The 17,530-nt window shown below is 39.3% G+C and overlaps 1 protein-coding gene across 4 annotated transcripts in view; it reads right to left on the bottom strand.

Annotated features, from left to right (window-relative positions):
* The window catches only part of trerf1 (transcriptional regulating factor 1), a 195,041-nt gene that overhangs the window by 27,245 nt on the left and 150,266 nt on the right, over window positions 1-17,530 (bottom strand). For all 4 annotated transcript variants that reach the window (XM_033025581.1, XM_033025582.1, XM_033025584.1 and 1 more), the window contains 3 exons: window positions 16,349-16,452; window positions 14,954-15,029; window positions 7,084-7,172 (listed from right to left, as the gene is read on the bottom strand). In XM_033025581.1, the coding sequence (XP_032881472.1) occupies window positions 7,084-7,172; window positions 14,954-15,029; window positions 16,349-16,452 (269 nt within the window). The remainder of the gene's footprint in view (window positions 1-7,083; window positions 7,173-14,953; window positions 15,030-16,348; window positions 16,453-17,530) is intronic.

Raw genomic sequence — 17,530 nt, 5'->3', positions numbered from 1 at the left:
AAGCCCCGATTTCACATCCCGAACATCTGTATGGTATCCTGTGACCTCCTCCATTACCCTCTTGTCCCAATCCACTTCCACCTACCCCATGTTATTCAATCTAACAGCCAACTCATTTGTCAGGATAGCAATGGCACCAGAGGCAAAGCAATGCAGGATTCCCACTGCTATTCGTCTGTTATGTACACAACTGCATAACTAAATGCTGTTGAATGGAAGCAAATAGCTAGATTTTTTTTCTATCGTTCATGGCTGGAAAGGAAACAGCTTCCATTAGATTGTCATCCTTTATAAACAAGATTATTTTGCTATTTGCCGTGCTAATAATGGCATCTAATGTTCGTGAAAAAATAGGTTAAACAACGCACTAAGCTCATATAGATAACATCAGTGTAATAATCAACAAAATACCACCAAACCTTTCAAAACAATGTTCCTAGGGATGATTGTACGATAAGATAAATATATCCTCTTGCAATTGATGTATAAAAATAAATGCCTGGAAATTAATTCCCCGGCAGCAATAAAGCAAATGCAATAAATGGTGGTGATTTTTTTGTGCTTTATACCAACTGTCCAGGATGAAGTTCCAGATAACATAAGTGTTTTGTTTGTTCATTGTAAAAAAAAAGTTAATCAATTCAATTTGGGTAACAGAGCCCAGCTTGATAACTAGTTGGAGTGTCTCTCCCCTTCACCATTAAGATGTGTTTATGTTCTCCTAAATTCATGTTAATGAGTGATAGGAAAAGAATTAGGCCATTCAGCCCATCAAATCCACTCTGCCATTCAATCATTGCTGATTTATATTTCCCTCTTAACCCCATTCTCCTGCCTTCTCTCCATAACCCCTGACACCCATACTAATCAAGAATCTATCTATCTCTGCCTTAAAAAAAATAATTGACGGCCTCCACAGCCTTCTGTGGCAATTAATTCCACAAATTCACCACCCTTTGACTAAAGAAATTCCTCCTCATCTCCTTCCTAAAAGAATGTCCTTTAATTTTAAGGCTATGACCTCTGGTCCCAGACTCTCCACTTGTGGAAACATCCATTCCACATCCACATCCACTCTATCCAGGCCTTTCACTATTCGGTAAGTTTCAATGAGAACCCCCTCATCCTTCTAAACTCCAGAGACTAGAGGCCCAGTGCCGTTAAACGCTCATTATATGTTAACCCATTAATTCCTGGTATCCGACACTAGCTCACGAGCTCTCTAGACACTAAATTACTTTTGAAGAGCAGAAACATCAAATAATTACTAAGAATGTTTCAGGAAATTCCTCAAGTTGCCACCTTCATTTTAGTGCTATTTCTCACAAGAGAACCACAACACTTGCAAGGCCTAATAATGATGTATTTAGCTAGTACATACAAGATTGCTTTCAAAATTGGAGGCACTGTTAAGAAGTGCAAAATCCCAAGTTAACAAAATTCTCTATTTACCCAAATATAAAGCAGATAGAAACTCACAGTATAATGCTAGGATTACCCACAAGTAACTGCAAAGGCTGCTGATTTTTTTTTAAATACAAAGAAAACCACTCAGATGCCAACAAATTGAAATAAAAGCAGCAGATCGAGAAGTACTGAGAGAAACCAACACAAGTTGATGACCTTCCAGTGCTGCAGAGTATTTCCAGCATATCTTTGTTTTGTCAGGCTTTGAAGCGCTGAATATTTAATATATTGGAATTATATTATTTGCAGGACTGGTTACGAGTTCACACTTGCTATGCAATTAAAGAGAAAAAAAATGTATTAATGAATAAAACATTAAATAATATCCACTTGGTATGCAATTTTAGAGATAAAATAAATGCATTGATTAATAAAACATTAAATAATAGTTCTATTCCTCAGCCATAAAAATAATAAGATTGTTACAATTTGTAAAAAGATACATGGGAACAAATATTGCTGGAAATGTAATGGCAAATTAAATACACATATCATCATTTGTATTTCAATGGATCTGCAACATGAAGAAAGCATACCGTGAGGTGAAAATCTCCAGAAATCTCTGGTTGGTTTATGCCACTGCGATTTGCTTTGCGCAAAACAACGTTGCTCTTAACCTCTGTTAGTTTTTTTTAAAGAACATTTGATTTTTTTTCAGTTGCTCATTACGCTTACATTGGCACATAGAAAATTGGTGCAGGAGGAGGCCATTCGGCCCTTCGAGCCAGCACCGCCATTCAATGTGATCATGGCTGATCATCCACAATCAGTACCCCGTTCCTGCCTTCTCCCCATATCCCTCGATTCAGCAAGTCCTAAGAGCTCTATCTAACTCTCTTTTGAATGCATTCAGTGAATCGGACTCCACTGCCTTCTAAAGCAGAGAATTCCACAAATTTACAAATTTTTCCTCATCTCAGTTCTAAATGGCCCACCCTTTATTCTTAAACTGTGGCCCCTGGTTCTGGACCCCCCCAAAATCGGGAACATGTTTCCCGCATCTAGCATGTCTAATCCCTTAATAATATTATTTCTATAAGATCCTGCCTCAGCCTTCTAGATTCCAGTGAATACAAGCTCAGTCGTTCCATTCTTTCCATTCTTTCATCAAATGACAGTCCCGCTATCCCGGGAATTAACCTCATGAACCTACACTGCACTCCCTCAATAGCAAGAATGTCCGTCCTCAAATTAGGAGACCAAAACTGCACACGATACTCCAGGTGTGGTCTCATCAGGGCCCTGTACAACTGCAGAAGGACCTCTTTGCTCTTATACTCAAATCCTCTTTCTATGAAGGCCAACATGTCATTAGCTTTCTTCACTGCCTGCTGTACCTGCATACTTACCTTCAGTGACTGATGTACAAGGGCACCCAGGTCTCGTTGCACTTCCCCATTTCCTAATCTGACACCAATCAAATAATAATCTGCCTTCTTGTTCTTGCCATCAAAGTGGATAACCTCACATTTATCCACATTATACTGCATCTGCCATGCATCTGCCCACTCACCCAACCTATCCAAGTCACCCTGCATCCTCATAGCATCCTCTTCACAGTTCACACTGCCACCCAGCCTTGTGTCATCTGCAAATTTGCTAATGTTGCTTATTATTCCTTCATCTAAATCATTAATATATATTGTAAATAGCTGCAGTCCCAGCACCGAGCCTTGCGGTACTCCACTAGTCACTACCTGCCATTCTGAAAGGGACCCGTTAATTCCTATTCTTTGTTTCCTGTCTGCCAACCAATTTTCTAACCATGTCAATACCCTAACCCCAATACCATGTGCTTTAATTTTGCCCACTAATCTCCTGTGTGGGACCTTATCAAAGGCTTTCTGAAAGCCCAGACATACTACATCCACTGGCTCTCCCTTATCCATTTTACTTGTTACATCCTCAAAAAATTTCAGAAGATTAGTCAAGCAAGCTTTCCCCTTCGTAAATCCATGCTGACTTGGACCGATCCTGTTACTGCTATCCAAACCACTTTAATAATTGACTCCAGAATCTTCCCAACCACCGGTGTCAGGCAAACTGGTCTATAATTCCCTTTCTCTCTCCTTCCTTTCTTAAAACGTGGGATAACATTAGCTACCCTCCAATCCACAGGAACTAGTCCAGTACTTATAGAACATTGGAAAATGATTTCTAGAGCCGCCTCCTTGGGTACCCTGGGATGCAGGCCATCAGGCCCTTGGGATTTATCAGCCTTCAGTCGACCCAACACCATTTCCTGACTAATGTGAATTTCCTTCAGTTTCTCCATCACCCTAGATCCTCTGTTCCCTAGTGCATCTGGGGGATTGTTTGTGTCTTCTTAGTGAAGACTGAACCAAAGTACCTGTTCAACTCATCTGCCATTTCCTTGTTCCCCACAATAAATTCACCTGTCCTGTCATCAAGGGACCCACATTTGTCTTAACTAATCTTTTCCTTTTCACATACCTAAAGAAGCTTTTAGTATCCTCCTTTATATTCTTAGCTAGCTTACCTTCGTACTTCATCTTCGTACGTACTTGTCAAAGAAAGTTAGGGCTAGAACATTACTCTTCTTAACACACGCATTTTTACAGAACATAAGATTTACTGTATTAATGCAATAACAAGCACCATCCTTGGCCCAGCAACAGAATAATTTAAGATAATTCCTATATAGGAATAAATTCGTCCATTTAGCTCCTGGATACTGTAATGTCTTTCAATAAGACTGGACTGCATCCCTTTGTGTTTTTTCCTTTGATTAAAGATCGATCAAGCTCGATTTAACACGATCCATTAACTGAATATAAACTTTCACTTGTGGCAAAATTCCAAATATCTACAGCATGATTCCTTGCATCACTGATGAAAGGTCTGGCAATATAGGTGAAAAATAATTCTTCAAACAATTGAAATGGTGTTATTTTTATCGTATCAGTTCCTCTAAATCTCTTGCACACCACACTCAAATCCTTAAATTTCTAAACTACAAAGAATAAATCCCTTAAATAACCTCTTGGCCCAGCAACAGAATAATTTAAGATAATTCCTATATAGGAATAAATTCGTCCATTTAGCTCCTGGATACTGTAATGTCTTTCAATAAGACTGGACTGCATCCCTTTGTGGGGCGGCGCGACTCTTGTCAGCAGTGGCCTCTGCAGTCCGTCTGTCTTTTTACTGTTTTCTGTCTTGTTCTATGTAGTTTTTATTGGTTTTTTTTGTCGGGGTATGTGTGTGGGGGTAGGGTGGGGTGGGGGAACTTTAAGGTCTTTCCCCTGCACGGGAGACCAGACCTTTTCTTTGTCGGGTCTCCGTTGTCGTTGGGGCTGCAACGTGGAGCGGCCTCCAACAGGAATGACCTGGGGCTCCAGTCGCGGAGCTGCGGATCTACTCACCATCACGGAGCTGGCCGAGTCCGGAGCGGGTGTAGCTGTGGTGGAGCGCTGCTGTGACCCGACACCCAGAGATTCGGAAGCTCCTACCGCAGGTCTGTGGACAGTAATACCGGGAGCCCGCGGGTCCCTGGTGGGAGACCGCTTTTCGGGGCTTCCGCAATGGCGACTTCTCCCGCCCGAGTTGCGGGGTTGAAGATTACCTGGAGCGGGGCCTTACATCACCCGCCCCGTGCGGCTTGGAATGGCCGCGGGACTTTGTGAGCGCCCGTCGGGGCTCCAACACCAAGAGCCCGCCGGGGCTCCAACACCAAGACCCGGTACGTGGCCTTGCATCACCCGGCGTGGCTTTAATGGCTGCGGGACATTTAACATCGCCCGCCGGGGGCTTTGACTCTGTCTTTGACTCTGACATGGGGGGGAGAGGGGAGTGCAGGGGAGAGATATGTTTAAGTTTTGCCTTCCATCACAGTGAGAAGGACTCACTGTGATGGATGTTTATGTGAATTGAATTGTGTTGGTGTGTGTCTTGGTTCTTTTTTTTGTATGGCTGCAGAAACCAAATTTCGTTTGAACCTCATGTGAGGTTCAAATGACAAATAAAAGGTATTGTATTGTATTGTATTGATATAATTAACTCCCTTGAGGCCATTGATCAGTTTGTTAGTCCAATATGCAAGGTTGATATATTCTCGCATTTCAAGTAGAAAAGATATATTGACCTTGCAACGTACCTTTAACTATTGCATTTTTTTTGTTTACATTTTGATTTTGTTTATTCTCACTGCCAGTGCTAATCCAGTGCTTCTTTCTATTTGCAGCATTGCTCCGACAGTTCATTAATCTCCCAGAGACCGATATCAGAAACCCATCATCATCATCCTATGTTTACAAATGATGGCATGTAAGTTTTGATCTGTCCTTCTGCCTACAACAGTAGTACCCACTCCAGTCTCAGTGCAGACTGGTGCTTAGCCAGCCTGCCTCATAAATGTGCATTAAACTTTTCTCAATCTTTCTCACTGCAATGCTACACCACACCAAGATTCATCTTGGTCTGAAGCTAATCTACAGGATACATAGGAAACTGTTCAATTCACATCACATATTCCCTGGTATTACTGTCACCCCCATCTCAGAGTGAATCACAGAGTATACGGATGACACCAACACATGCATATGCTCCAAGGACAAGTTGCAAAACATCACTCACTCACTTAATGAAGCTAATGGGAGAATGGGCTTCACACTCAATCTGCCTTTTGACATTACCAACTTAATAAAGATCTATGACAAGACTAAGGGAAACATGAAACAAGTTTCTACACCTGGCGAGCTACCTCTTAGTAGAGACAGATACTGATCATCACCATCAACCTTAGCGCACCATGATCTAACTTTGGGTATCCAAGGAAAAAAGATTTTAAAATCAAGATTTCAAATCCAGCATAGTCCCTAGACAACAGTGATCTCACCCCTCCTATGTACCTCTGAGGCTTGAACTTATACAGGAGGTGCCATAAAGCATTGTTGAAATATCACCAATGCTGTCTTCACATAATCCTCCATTTGCTCGAGCAGGATAAGTGAACCAAGCCTGGCGTCCTTCCCGAGACTAACATCCCCAGCACTGAGGCACTATTTGCACTCAGTCAATACGCCCATTGCCAGACTGCCAAAACAGCCACTCCAAGCTCGGTCACTGCAAGAGACTGCAAAGTTGATAGAGGAAATTATTCAAGGATGTTCTCAAGCATGTAACAATTTGACTGATTTGAGCTGATTCCTGGCCCATGACTGATCAAAATGCAGAACGATCATTCATAAAAAAACAAACCAAAATGAGAAATTCCATCTAGGATTACGCCGAAGCCCAACATAAATGGTGAGAGGAATGCACCGCCTCCTAAACCACCCACCCACAGCCCATAAAGCACCCCCTGCCCAACCTGTGGCAAAGGCTGAGAGTTCCACATTGGTCTCGCCAGCCATCTCTGAACCCACAGAACTGCAGCAGAAGCTTGTCAACGTTCACCAGGTGGGACCACCTAAGGTAGAAGAATTATCAGCTTGTCCTTCCAGCAAAAAGAAGCTGAAGGAAGCATTGTCTGACAAATCTCATATCATGAAGAGCTCCTCCTCCCACAACACTGTTTTAAAAAAAAAATCAGAATCCAGAATCATGCTTGTTTAAAATTCCACAAAGGATATAAATCCTCAACAATCTTCTTACCATTTTCTGAACCAGGAAGAAGTCCTTGTTATGTAATTTCAGAGCTTTGTTGAACATTTTCCTGTCCATTGTTGTCCATTTGTCAGAGCCTAAAAAAGGACAGTTTATTATATAGACAATTTTACAAAAAATGCTTACATTGTCCAATTACAAAAAGTTCCCAAACACAGTGCTTCTGCCCTGAAATTGAGATTGAGATTTTCCAGACTGACAACAAGGCTTATTATGTGCCTTGTTGTTTTGAATGGTGTATAGTCCAGTTCCTGCCTGTCTGTTAGAGCACTGCATGCAGCGTACAGCCATACATGTGAGTAGAAAAATCGTCAACAATAGAACATAGAAAATAAAATTATACACCAATGAAAACTAAATTGCATGTTCTGCCAGGACAATTGATAAAATATTACAGTAATTAATCCTGCCTGATACCTTCCATTCTGTGCTTTCAGTGAAAAGCAAAACAGAGCAAGATTGATCATATTCAATCTTCAGGAACTTGGATTTAATTAATATTCTCATGTTATGTGACTTTTTTACATGGTTGTCATTTCACTAAACAGAAATGGTACTAATGAACTGATGAATGACTGATACTGTAAGGGGTGTGCTGTGGAACATGAAATCTTTAAATATTTATTACCCTACTCCCTCTGTAGTTTTGCCATAAAATCCACATTTTTCATGTACCGAGCTTTGCTAATGTGTGCCATGAATTAGATTAATTACAGATTGATGTGACATGAGTTAAAAGCCACATAATCCACTACTTTTGTCCAAACATTTGTCTCCCATAAAGTGTATAATGTTTTTTCATGAATGCTCCTCGAATTTATTTTTCTCTCACGCATTCCACTGACATTATCTGGTCTTCGCTGGTCATTTCACGGTTCCAGCTAGAACAGTAAGAACCCAAAACAGAAAGAATAATTGCATTGGTCAATTAGGGAGAGAGGTCTCAAATAGGGACGGCACAGAGGCGCAGCAGTAGAGTTCCTGCGTTACAGCGCCAGAGGCGGAGGTTCGATCTTGACAACGGGTGCTGTCTGTACGGAGTGTGTGCATTCTCCCTTTGACCGCGTGTGTTTTCTCTGGGTCCAGTGCCCTCCCATATTCCAAAGACATGCAGGTTTGTAGGTTAATTGGCTTCTGTAAATTGTCACTATGTGTAGGATAGAACTAGTGTATAGGTGATTGCTGGTTGGTGTGAACTTAGTGAGTCGAAGGGCCTGTTTCCACGTTGTTTCTCCAATCTAAAGATAAAAGTATCACAGCTCAACTGATCAAACAGAAATTGGGGCAGATCATCTGCTACCCTGAGATCACTATCGGACAGTCCCTTGGCCATGCTGTTCCATTTCCCTGATCCAGAGTATTCTTTTATGGAGGTACGCTGCCTCCCAGCTCATTGATCTTGTCCAGCTCATCATAGCAAACCCAAGGCCCCCTCTCAGGGCAGGTTTCCAGCTGCACTAACTGCTACCTGTCCCGCTGAGTTACTCCAGCATTTTGTGTCTAACTCTGATTTAAACCAGCATCTGCAGTTCTTTCCTACACATCTGAATCAGTACCCCGTTCCTGCTTTTTCTCCATATCCCTTGATTCCTTTAGCCCTGAGAGCTAAATCTAACTCTTGAAAACACTCACCTGTTGAGTTTCTCCAGCATTTTTGTCTACATAATAAATAATTTTGTCACTTTTACGTAAATTGTAAATTTTGTAACAGTGCCAAAAACATGGCGACTCTTTGTGTACTTTGTGTATTGTATGCAAAAACAAAGAATTTCACTGTACCTAGTACATGTGTCAATTACAATTAAAACAAAGTACTTGTGCTATAACACCAGGATAAGCGCTCAACCAAGAAAGCCAAAGTACTATCTTAACTGATTATACCAACTTATGCGAAGGACAATTACTAACTCCATGTGCAATAATCAGTTACCTACATGTTATCAAGAACACAAAAAAAATGATTGTGTAGATGCAAGTATATCATTGGGGTTACCAAGTGGTGTTTCATTGAGTTAGGCCCACGACACCTCAGGAAGGCTCAACAGTTGGTTCTGGCATCCAAGAACAACCCCTGCTCTTACCACCTATGCTACCAGTATCTACTAAATAAAGTAACCTATTGATTAATTCATTCTAACAAATGCTAAACAATAAAGTATCATGCTGAGATATTTTTTTCTCAGAATAAATTACTTACTTTTGTGTTTAATAATTATATTTATGAAGCTAAAGATCCCATATCCTTGGCTAATTCTATCCTGCTATGTTCAAAGATGAACCCGTTCCTCTACGCCCTTTGGAATTGCACCATTCAGTTCACATGGCTTCTTCCCATCCCTTCTGTCGAAATACTTCACCTCACCCTTCTTTCCATTCATTTCTATCCATCATTTTTCTACCTCTTCTGCTAGTTTATGTCCTATAGCATTTGATTGATATTAAATGTACTCTTTGCTGCATCTCAATGTTTGATACCAACAGAAAATTTAGAATTTCCTTTTTATTCCAACGTTATGTAATTTTACATACATCAAAGGAATTGACCAAGCACATTATAATGGGCCCAGTACTTATTATAAAATGCAAAACCAAATCCAAATTCAATATTCCACACCAAGAAAACACACAAAGCCTCAGCACAACAGAGATTACACTTTTCTTTGCTCTTGACGTTTTTTTAATATCACATGCAATCAGACTATTAGACATTTGATTCAAATGCTGTCATTAATTTTAACTAAAAAAATTAATCTTAAGGGGTTGGATAGACTAAATGCAGGAAGATTGTTCCCGATGTTGGGGAAGTCCAGAACAAGGGGTCACAGTTTAAGGATAAGGGGGAAATCTTTTAGGACCGAGATGAGAAAAATATTTTTCACACAGAGAGTTGTGAATCTCTGGAATTCTCTGCCACAGAAGGTAGTTGAGGCCAGTTCATTGGCTATATTTAAGAAGGAGTTAGATGTGGCCCTTGTGGCTAAAGGGATCAGGGGGTATGGAGAGAAGGCAGGTACAGGATACTGAGTTGGATGATCAGCCATGATCATATTGAATGGCAGTGCAGGCTCGAAGGGCCGAATGGCCTACTCCTGCACCTATTGTCTATGTTTCTAACATACAAATAGATTCTGTGATACCATTTACAGAGAATCTACAACTGATCTAAAAAACTGCTGGAAGAAACTCAGAAGTAATTCTGAAGATGGTCCTGACCCAAAACTTGATCTATCCCATTTCTCTTTAGATTTTGCCTGACCTGCAGTTTTTTTTGATCAAGATTCCAGCATCTGCTGTCTCCTGTGGATCCACAAAACGCAACGGTTTCATTTTCAGGAATCAAATCGAGCCGTTTAAGTTTCATGTGGTGTTATGCCAAAGCAAATTCAATTTAATTTAATTTGCAGCAGCTGAACTACAAATGGTATTAACAAATTAGTTCTCTTAAAATGGATTTACTTCATCACATAAATGGGAAGCAAGAAATAACTAATCAACCTGCTGACAAAGCAACAGAAATTCTGGGAATAGTCAGGAAGCCAAGTGTATAAAAAGACAAAAATAGAGTTGATGTTTCAGGCTGATGAGTTTTCATCAGAACTCACGCGCTTGTCCCCATTACAGGAAAGGACTGATTTTCACTTATTTGTTTTACTGGGCAGCCTTCTGTTGCTGCTGTAGTAATTGACCTTTGTTTTCTTTCAGGAAGTTCTGAATACAATTAACATAGAAGATGGACACAAAATGTTGGAGTAACTCAGCGGCACAGACAGCATCTCTGGAGACTTCAGACTGGTCTCGACCAGAAGCATCACCCATTCCTTCTCCCCAGAGATGCTGCCTGTCCCACTGAGTTACTCCAGCATTTTGTGTCTATCTTTAGTGTAAACCAGCATCTTCGGTGCTCTCCTATACAATTAACATAGAGTCTGTTGTGTAGTCACCTAGTTTTTTTCGGTGCTCTCCTATACAATTAACATAGAGTCTGTTGTGTAGTCACCTAGTTTTTTTACCTTTGTTCACAATGAACCTATGGCTGAATTACATTTAACTTGTAGATTTTCCTCAGGTTGTGCATTTCATACTGCTACAAAGAACTCTATATTTCTGTTTCAATTGAAAATAAATATGTTAATTGCCTCACGATTGACAAAATCCAGGCTACAAATATTACCCCAGAGAGTGCAAGATCTAAAGCAAGTTATTCAAGTATAGAGTTTTCACGAAAGTGTGCGATTGAGGCAATTCTCGATGTCATGAAACTCAGCAGACGCAGAGCACTTGAAAGGTATGTTGAAAGGGTGACATGAACATACGATACATTAAAACATTATTCATCCCCGGAAGGAAATAAGTAGGAATGAGAAAGGATACAGATTTTACAATATTTACATTAACCTGGTTAAGTATAATAATTTGTCATTCCTATTTTGGTATATTTTTGAAACTTTCCATTTACATGGCCAATCTGGAAGGAAACTAGCCCCCAATTGTCTGGTTCTGCAGACAAATAGGTCCATCAAGAGGTAGAGCTGATACCATTACATTACGTACATCTGCAAACTACCTACAGTTCCCTCCATAATGTTTGGGATAAAGACCCATCATTTATTTATTTGCCTCTGTATTCCACAATTTGATATTTGTAACAGAAAAATCACATCTGGTTAAAGTGCACTTTGTCAGATTATAATAAATATCATTTTAATACATTTTGGTTTCACCATGCAGAAATTACAGCAGTGTTTATACATAGTCCCCCCATTTCAGGGCACCGTCATGTTTGGGACACAGCAATGTCATGGAAATGAAAGTAGTCATGTTTAGTATTTTGTTACATATCCTTTGCATGCAAAGTCTGCTTGAAGTCTGCGATTCATGGACATCACCAGTTGCTGGATGTCTTCTCTGGTGATGCTCTGCCAGACCTGTATTGCAGCCATTTTTAGATTATGCTTGTTTTGGGGGCTAGTTCCCTTCCGTTTTCTCCAGCATATAAAAGGCATGCTCAATTGGGTTCAGTTCGGGTGATTGACGTGGCCACTCAAGAATTTACCATTTTTTAGCTTTGAAAAACTCCTTTGTTGCTTTAGCAGTATGTTTGGGTCATTGTCTTGCTGTAGAATGAACCGCCCGCCAATGAGTTTTGAGGCATTTGTTTGAACTTGAGCAGATAGGATGTGTCTATACACTTCATAATTCATTATGCTACTACCATCAGTAGTTGTATCATCAATGACGATAAGTGAGCCAGTACCTTCAGCAGCCCACACCATAACACCCCATCACCGTGTCACAGGTGAGGTGGTATGCTTTGGATCTTGGGCAGTTCCTTCTTTCCTCCATACTTTGCTCTTGCCATCACTCTGATATAAGTTAATATTTGTCTCGTCTGTCCACAGGACCTTTTTCCAGAACTGTGGTTGCTCTTAAGTACTTATTGGCAAACTGTAACCTGGCCATCCTATTTTTGCGGCTAACCAGTGGTTTGCATCTTGCAGTGTATTTCTGTTCATGAAGTCTTCTGCGGATAGTGGTCATTGACAAATCCACACCTGACTCCCGAAGAGTGTTTCTGATCAGGTGTTTGGGGATTTTTCTTTATTATAGAGAGAATTCTTCTGTCATCAGCTGTAGAGGTCTTCCTTGGCCTGCCAGTCCCTTTGCCATTAGTAATCTCACCAATGCTCTCTTTATTCTTAATGATGTTCCAAACAGTTGATTTTGGTAAGCCTAAGGTTTGTTGATGTCTCAAACAGTTTTATTCTTGTTTCTCAGTCTCATAATGGCTTCTTTGACTTTCATTGGCACAACTTTGGTCCTCATGTTGATAAACAGCAATAAAAGTTTCCAAAGGTGATGGAAAGACTGGAGGAAAGACAGTGCTGAGAGCTCTCTTATACCTGCATTAAGGAGGCAATCAAACACACCTGAGCAATTACAAACACCTGTGAAGCCATGTGTCCCAAACATTATGGTGCCCTGAAATGCGGGGACTATGTATAAATACAGCTGTAATTTCTACATGGTGAAACCAAAATGTATAAAAATGGCCTTTAATAAAATCTGACAATGTGCACTTTAATCATGCGATTTTTTTCGATCACAAATCTCAAATTGTGGAGTACAGAGGCAAATAAATAAATTATAGGTCTGTGTCCCAAACATTATGAAGGGCACTGTTTGATATTGTGTTAGGATGTTCTTTTAAACAAAAATAGATTCTACAGCAGCAAAACACTGTAGATGAGGAAAATTTAAAATAAAAATAGAAAATGCCAGAAATACTTGGCAGCGCAAACAGCAACTGCGAGGAAATAAACAAAGATGATGTTTCATCAGAATAAAACCTGACGAGTTATTTCCAGCACTTCCTTTTCTTATTTTAAAAGTGAAAGGCTGGTGTGAGTGAGGAAAATTGACACAGCGAACAGGAAAAACCAATACTGAAATAGTAATTAAAGAGCAAATCAATTGAAAGCCATTGACCAATATGTGGAGAAATTTTAGATCAACACATTAATGTAGCCCACCAAATTAATGCTCGATTTGTTATCTTTTTTAAAGAAGATAATTCTGAGCCATTGCAGCAGTCATGAGACAGCGGTGAGGTGAAGGTATGTGTCTTCACTGTACATGTGAAACTTGACCTTGTGATGATGATGTAGCCTATCAGCAACTCAAGACTAGCAACCTTCTTGTTGTATTTTACAGCATGGCAAATACAAAGAATTAATAATTTGCCTAATGTTGGTGTGTTCATCTGATAAAATGAATCCCATCTTAATCAGGATAGATAATAATTTATATGTAGCTTGGACACCCAACTAAAGACAAGTTGCTAAGTATAAATATCACCAACAATTTGAGCCTGTCACACCACATCAGCAATACGGCCAAGAAAACCTCCAATGCTTCTCCTTCCCCAGAAGACTAAGAACATTTGGCTTGTCCCCAATGACTCTCACCAATTTCTGAAGATGCACCCTAGAAAGTATCCTGTTCAGATGCATCACAGCCTGGTGTGGCAATTGCTCTGCCTAAAAACACAAGAAACTGCAGAGAGATGTGGATGCAAGCAAGTCCATAATGTGAACCAACCTCCCTCCCCCACCAGCCAACATTATCAAAGACCACTCACACCCCAGTCATGCACTCTTCTCCCGTTTCCTGTTGGGCAGGAGTTACAAAAGCATGGAAGTATGTGCTCCCAGATTCAAGAACAGCTTCTTGCTGTTATCAGGACCTGGAACGGACCTAAGGATTTATTCCCAATCATCCAAACAACCTTGTTGTCACTACAGCATTTGTTTTTCAACAGCACCTTCTCTGCAGTTGGAATACTATATTCTGCACTCAGATTATTTTTTCTTTTATGCAACGGATGTACTCACATAGGGTTTGTTCTGCCTGGATAGTACACCAAACAATCTTGGTGCATGTGATAATAAATCAATAACAACACATTTCCGCTTACTTGTCTTACATAAGAAAAACCATACGTTTGAGTATCACATGGGGTATTGATTCTCTAATTTGCACGATCAACATAAATTGATGTCTAAAACAAAATAATCAAGTGGAGCAAATTAGTGCAGATGCTGAAAATGTACATTAAAACAAAACAAGCTATGCTGAAAACTTTCAACAGGAAAAGATCCAGCGTTGGTGAAAGGTCCTCTTTCCCTATTGACGCTGTAAGAACTGCTGAGTGTTTTCAGCATTTGCGTATTATTTTCTAGAAAGTTCTTAAGACAAGATAAATAACAAGAACTTTGAAGGGTCATGAGAAATAGCTGTAATATTCCGTAGGACAGAGGACACAGTGACCAGTGAGAAGTAAGTGGAGTAAGCTACGTACCAGCATAGTGATAGTCTGCTAATGGATGAGGCTTGGCTTTATTGGGTAGCTTCATCAGCAAAATCTCCACAGCCATCTAGCACAACAAGAAACAGAAATATATTGAAGCAGAATATATTAATTCAATGTTTTTATTTGATTAAGGAATACAATAAGCAAGTGAACAATAAAGAATCAGAAAAAAACATGTTATTTTAATCTTCAAATCCTATTCTTCCTTAGCTTATTACTTCAGGCAAGATTTATGCACTATGACCATTATTTCCATTATTTTCTGCTGCATCAAAATGTAACACATAATAATGAGTGTTTTCTGGTAATAGACTATGAAATCTCCAAAGCCAAAAAAACCTCCAGTGTACACTAGATAATGACATACATTGAGACTGCACGTTATCATGTTACCAAATGGCCACAGTCTGCCTCCTTTGTAAAATAAACTTCTAAATGAACAAATAAATGAAACCAGATATCATTTGAATTAAATAAATCAGCTATTACATAAGATAAGGAGTTTAAACCATTATTCAATCCTGGATAATCATCAATTCTTTAATTTGCAAAGTCATCAACAGCATAACAGAATACTATTATTTTACTTTACTGCAGAGATGTTGCAATGCATGATGTCTTCAAATTTAACAGCTAAAATAATTTTTTTGTCTAAAAACAAACAGTTCAGCAATGTACTTTATCATGGAAAGCACCAGATAACTGCATATGACATAATCCCATAATTTAATGTATTATTTCATCGCTGTAGGCTCTTAATTTTGTTTATTTAATAATATCTGATAGTTTATGCAAAGAAATGGCAGTTGAACTGAAGATGCTATCACCTTTATCCTCTCAGCCTTCTTTATATAGCAGTCTAAAAATAGGAAGCAAATGATCACACTCTAAAAGTTAACCATTTATCTGATACTAAATAATTTGAGAAACAGCAATATTTCTTATTTTTATTTCCCATTTTCATTTGTTTCTTAACCTTTTATCCAAGCAAAGAATGTAAAAGATGAACATGAATTGTGAACAGATATTTCTTTCTTAATTTTTATTTAAACAGAAATAAATAGCATAAATTCATGTTAATTACAAAACAATTGTGCTGATTATAAAATCAAATTGAGGAATATAAACAATGTATTAATATTTGGACATTTCACAAAATTTCCAATGCAACCATCACTACGCCGCTGAAGATTTGAAATGTATGCTATGCAAGCTCTATATCGGGACATGGATCACTTGTAGGCAGATAAGAATAGTTTATCTTGGCATCATGTTCTGCAGAGAGATTGTAGGCCAAAGGGCCTGTTCCTGTGCTGTACTTTTATATGTTCTATGTCACAGTTAGTTACAAGTAAGCAGCGCTTGTTTTAATATTGCACTCACCAAAATGTCCCCGCCCGCCTCAAAAAGACAATGTAAGGCAAGTTCTCGATTTGTCCCACCACCTGGCAGCACACTAGAGCAAGCCATGTTCAACATATCTTCCACTATAGTAAAGAAATTAAAATATTAATCTTTACTAAACTTGGACAATATCACTAATTTCATAAGCAAGTTTAAATACTACAAAAATGCATGGCATGATGCAAAGAAGAGATAATTCACCTCGTCTACAATGAGTCCTCGAAAACTATCAGTTGACAGATTAATTGATCAGTAATCTACTGACCTATTGTGCAAGAAATGTTACCAACTCAACCACTTCAAAAATGCCCCATTAGCCTTTTAATAGTTTGACAATATGCAACAAGGATTTTAAAAAACGAGAGCAGATGGAGGAACTTAATAGGTCAGGCGGCATCAATGGAGGAAAATACAGTCAACACCGAATCCCTTCATCTGGCCTGAAAGAGGAAGAGTAGAGTGTAGAAAGAGGCGGAGGAGGGGGAATACGTGTGGGCTAAGAGCTAGCAAGTGATAGGTGTAGATAGATTCCAACGTCTCTGCAATCTCTTATGTATCATGGAATAGAGGAAAAAATGACAGAATGGAGTTTCCGTTGAAAAAAAAAGAATTATGGTGAAGGAGATTCTTAAAACGGGGTTACAATTAAAAACGTAATTGGTTCAATTGATCAAGTAGCCACAGGATCATACAGCATGGAACAGGTCCTACAGCCCGCTCACCCATGCCTAACGGGTTTTATGACAATATATAACTGTTGATAACTCAAGTGTTTTGCATACGTTGAATACAACAAATTGTGGCTGAATCTTCCTCCACTCCCCACCACTCCTTCCTAACACTTGTAGAATTTTGAACAAAGATGTATTTTCAGTCAAACTATTCTGTCTCAGTCAGTGATTCAAGTAAAACTTTACATAAAACTGGTTTGATAAATCAGTGCAGGAAGTATACATAAATGAAAAGTAGAATCTTAGCCTTGGTGTCCTGAACAGAGCTCCACTGTCATGTGAAAACCATTTAGGCATAAACAGTATTTTAAATGGATGATAAGGGACAGGAACTTAAAACAAAACCCTCACCCGTTCTCCAAAGACCGACAGGGATTAAATCCATTCTTCTCAGAACTGAATATGCCAAAACACAGGTTAACAAAAACAA

This window comes from Amblyraja radiata, chromosome 8, assembly GCF_010909765.2.
Source record: "Amblyraja radiata isolate CabotCenter1 chromosome 8, sAmbRad1.1.pri, whole genome shotgun sequence".
Classification (NCBI taxonomy): Eukaryota; Metazoa; Chordata; class Chondrichthyes; order Rajiformes; family Rajidae; genus Amblyraja; species Amblyraja radiata.
Note: the sequence above shows the minus strand (reverse complement) of the source record. Positions and strands in the feature narration are given on the sequence as shown.